The 4,126-nt window shown below is 36.7% G+C and overlaps 1 protein-coding gene across 1 annotated transcript; it reads right to left on the bottom strand.

The window, feature by feature from the left end:
* Positions 1–827: 827 nt before the first annotated feature.
* Positions 828–2,779, bottom strand: LOC113694707 (WAT1-related protein At5g07050-like). Its single transcript, XM_027213559.2, has 6 exons — positions 2,446–2,779; positions 2,296–2,358; positions 2,023–2,139; positions 1,512–1,920; positions 1,242–1,393; positions 828–1,135 (listed from the first exon to the last, which is right to left on the bottom strand). The coding sequence occupies exons 1-6, from the start codon at positions 2,646–2,648 to the stop codon at positions 859–861; spliced, it is 1,221 nt and encodes a 406-aa protein (XP_027069360.1). The 5' UTR covers positions 2,649–2,779; the 3' UTR covers positions 828–858.
* Positions 2,780–4,126: the final 1,347 nt, after the last annotated feature.

Here is a 4,126-nt window from a genome sequence, read left to right as displayed (position 1 = left end):
TAAGATCAGATTAACACTGATAATTAAGACACTGATTTATACAAGGAAAGTGATTGAATTGAAGCAACAAATGCCGAACCTGAATTGTTCCTTAGATTCTATAATTCCCCCTCCCCATTGGAGGTAAGAAGATCAACCACTTGCTTCACAAAGTGGAATCTGAATCAGAAGGCAGCAAATTGGCTACATGTCTTCAAAGTTAAAAGATGACTAAATTTGTTTTACAACCTTCACATATTTATATCTAAAACAGAAAATATACCATGGAGTAGCCAAATAGTGGTATTGGAAACAAAATCAGTACGTGGAACTTTTTTTTTTTTTTTTTTGGTGTTTTGAAGACTTTGGTGTTCTATCTAACCGCTAACTGGAAAGAAAAGTTAGTCAAAAACTAAAAAGCATCGATTAGATGATGTTCAAAGACAGACATTTTATTGCAGAATTTCCGTGGCAAGAATTATAATTAGCTAATTTACTTGTTGATTAACGTCTGAAATAAAATGAATTATAAAGCTGTTAGGAAAACAGAAGTTTATCAGAATCACTATTGCAAAAACTTCTTTTGATTTCTTCAAATTTTCTTACAACATATCAGCTTACATGAAAGTTACAACCTCCTTTTTCTCGAAGAAGCAAAAAAGAAAGAAAAAGAGGTACAGAAACAGAGCAAATACCAGAAGGGCAAAAAAAAAAAAAAAAAAAAAGAAACCAGAGTTAAGACTGAAAGGACCAAAAATGCCCAGCTGTTCTTCTCTTCCATCGCCAAGTTCTTAGCTTCTCTATTCTCTCTATTATCCCTCACCCTCTCCCGTACTATTTCATCTTCCTTTTCTCTTCAGCTTCCTTCTTCATTCTTGTTTAGACCTTTGGTGCTTCCAGAGCTATCATGGGAGGCTGAGGCACAGGAGCACTAATGGCTATGGCAGGGGCAGCGGATTTGTTGATTTCAGCTTTCTGCATTTCCACAATGTTGGCTTCAATATCATCATCTATGGCCAGTACACTTTGGCTATTATTTCCTGCACCTCCCTTGACTGGTTCAGGAATAATATCTGCTACTTTCTCTTGGTATTCCTTGTATTTTCCCCACAGAACAGAGTAAAGTCCAAACACAATTAAAATTGCCCCAAGAACACTGAAACAGGACAGGCATAAAAAAAAAAAAAAAGGTTAGCTTAGCTCTTTCAAATTGAAATAGTTTTAGCATATAATGTTTGTGAATTTAGGTTATAAGTTATTACCCTCCAACGTATATCTTCTCAGCCAAAATGAAGGAGCCCATGATTGCGACGATTATCATCATCAATGGACTAAAAGCAGTCACAAAGACTGGCCCTCTTTTTTCCATCACTAGGCCTTGAACATAGTATGCAATGCTTGACGAAACAATACCCTGCGATGGCGAAAAAAAAGAGCATCCTTTTAGTCTTTGACACTATCCAAAAGTAACTGGTAGAGGGCAGATTGGCCTACTATGGTACTACTTGGAAAGATGAAAGTGAGATACTTACAGCATAAGCAGCAGCTAGAAGGTTTATGTCCCAACCAATTGTCCAGACAGAGGCCTTGTGCTCCATCACAAATGTGACAGCAATAGATTGTAAAGTTCCCATGAAGCACACAAGCGATGTAAGGGACAGTGGAGCAGTGTATCTTTTCATTGTAAAGGCCTGAAGGATGAAGAAAGAAGCCCAGGCAAGGGTGGCAAGAATCAGGAGAATGGAGCCCTTAATCCAGTCTTTATCAGAGGTTGCAGCAGCTGCTGGTGCGGAAGAATAATGAGGCTGGACATGCCCTGACCAAACCAGATTGATGACGTGACCTTTGTACAATGTCATCAACATGGCTCCAGCAACAGTGACTACAGTTCCTATCACCTTTGCTTGGCATCTGATCTTCTTTATGTGAACTTTCTCCATCCTATTTTACCAATACCGGATTAGAACGATCCCTTTTCATAACATGCTAATTCAAGAAAAAAAAATACGAGAAAAAAAGCAGAAGTATAATGTGTTTAGATACCTGCAGAGGACAGCCATGACGAATGTCATTGCAGGGAGCATGTTACTCATGGCGCATGAGAAAGTTGGAGATGTAAATTTGAGCCCAGCATAGTAGAAGTTCTGATCAATCACCGGCCTGCCAAATCCCGAACTAAGTTATTTTGGATTTTTTAAATGGTTACTTAGAAAGTAAAAACTATGACACGTATCAAGCAATCTTGTTAACGTGTAATTTTACAAGCTAACCAAATGTGTGTTTAAGTTTTAATTATGTTCTTGAAATCTTACTCACCCAAGAAGTCCTAGAACAAAAATCTGCATGAAAATTGGAAATGTAATCTTTGGCCTCACTTTCCTGCAATAATCAAGAAAGGGTAACCATCGTTAGCTTCTTATTGAGATCTCAAGACCTCAAAAGTGCCACAAGGAATTTGATGAATACCTCTCAAGGAAAATCGCAAAGGGAGCAATCACAGCAGTGGCAAAAGCATGTCTATAAACCACAAGGACATAATGGCTCATCCCTCTATTAAGGGACACTTTTGTGATAATGTTCATGCCAGCGTAACCAAATTGCAAGCAAATCATGGCAAAGTAAGGCTTTGCACTGTGGAAAAAATTGCCAAGACATCCTTTTCCCTCCATTTTGTTTCTTGCTTAAAATTAGAGGTCTAAGATGGTAGAGTATAGCTAAGAAGCAGGGAAGAAAAGAGAGTTACTACTTGGTATGAGGAGTTAGAAAGAGAGGAAAACACTTGAAGAACTCTGTGTTTTTCCTAAGGAGTGAACGGCAGAGAAGCTGCATATTTATAAGCGCGCCCGTGACGAGGACCACTATCCAAAATCCAAATGGTTATGAAGTTTTTTAACGGTGAAAAAGATGCGTGTGGAGAATCTGACGAGAGGAACTCTCAGCAATTGCAATTTGCTACAACGATTGCACTACACAATAGGTGGTCCAAATGAGACGTATTTGAAATTGGATAGATGAGATTACTCATGTAATATATTATTGTTAATAAGTAAAATAAATTCTTTATATTTTTATACGTTATTTTCTTAAATATCTAAATTTGTTGTCTTGATTAAATTGTTGGCTTAATATCTTCATTTTTTTTATTTTTGCTGATAATGTACGGTGTAATTAGCACTCACAATCATAAAAGCTCGAATCAAATTGGATTCCAAACACGTAAGTTTCAATTCAAATCGATTGCTTGAATCTACAATATAGAGTGTAAAATCGTATAATTTTAATATAATAGTAATTTTTGCATACACTGTTATATAAGTTTCAAACTTAAATTTTACATCTATTTACATCAAATGTTATCAAAATTACACAATCGATTTAAATTTAAATTGGACAACAACTCAATTTGTGAGCATCAAAATCTCCCACTGCCTCTCGCACGTGAGAGCTAATATCGTGATACCCTGTGTCTAAATTGAATATTCTGATATGTTGTTCACATATCCATAAACGGCTCATGTGGGTTCTACGTGGCAGCAATCGGGGAACTTTGGCATGTTTAACTGGGACCCACTTAGTTGAGAGCTCCCAAAACAAAAGGTCAAATTAGTGCAATGCTGATGCTAATCAAGGTCGTGGTGGTGGTGGGGTACATCTGTAACCTGGGGCCCCACATTTTCGTCATTTTCAGATGCGGCGCTTAGACGCCTGCCATGTATCGAACAGCGGTTTGTTACTCATTAGTGTAGCTCTCTGGACTTGCACACCGGACGGATGCAGAGGACTCTCAATTATTATTAAGGTGATAAAAACTCAACGTCGTAGTTAATTGTTAAGGGTGTACTTAACACGTATTTATTGGATACTCGTTAAAATGTATTTTAGATATTAAATTTTTAAAAAATAATATTAATTAAAAAAGTGTATAAATATAAAAGCGAGTAGTAGTTATTCGTATGGATATATACATGACATGTTTGGTAAAATTTAAATGTGTTAACAAGAATTCATTAGGTAGAATTTAAAAAATGTATAAGTACAAAGAAGAGTAGTAATTATTAGTATGATTATATATATGGCAGACTTGATAGAATTGGAAGGAGGGATGGGATGGATTGGATTGTACCGGGGAAGGGAGTGTAATATCGAT

This window comes from Coffea arabica, chromosome 6e (assembly GCF_036785885.1).
Source record: "Coffea arabica cultivar ET-39 chromosome 6e, Coffea Arabica ET-39 HiFi, whole genome shotgun sequence".
NCBI lineage: Eukaryota > Viridiplantae > Streptophyta > Magnoliopsida > Gentianales > Rubiaceae > Coffea > Coffea arabica.
The sequence above is the reverse complement of the archived record's forward strand: the minus strand, read 5'-3'. Positions and strand labels throughout refer to the sequence as shown.

Coding starts and splice junctions, on each gene's coding strand:
- LOC113694707 (XM_027213559.2), bottom strand. CDS start 2,648: ATGGAGGGAAAAGGATGTCTTGGCAATTTTTTCCACAGTGCAAAGCCT. Junction 2,359..2,445: donor TTTGCGATTTTCCTTGAGAG/GTATTCATCAAA, acceptor TGATTATTGCAG/GAAAGTGAGGCCAAAGATTA. Junction 1,394..1,511: donor TTCTAGCTGCTGCTTATGCT/GTAAGTATCTCA, acceptor TCGCCATCGCAG/GGTATTGTTTCGTCAAGCAT.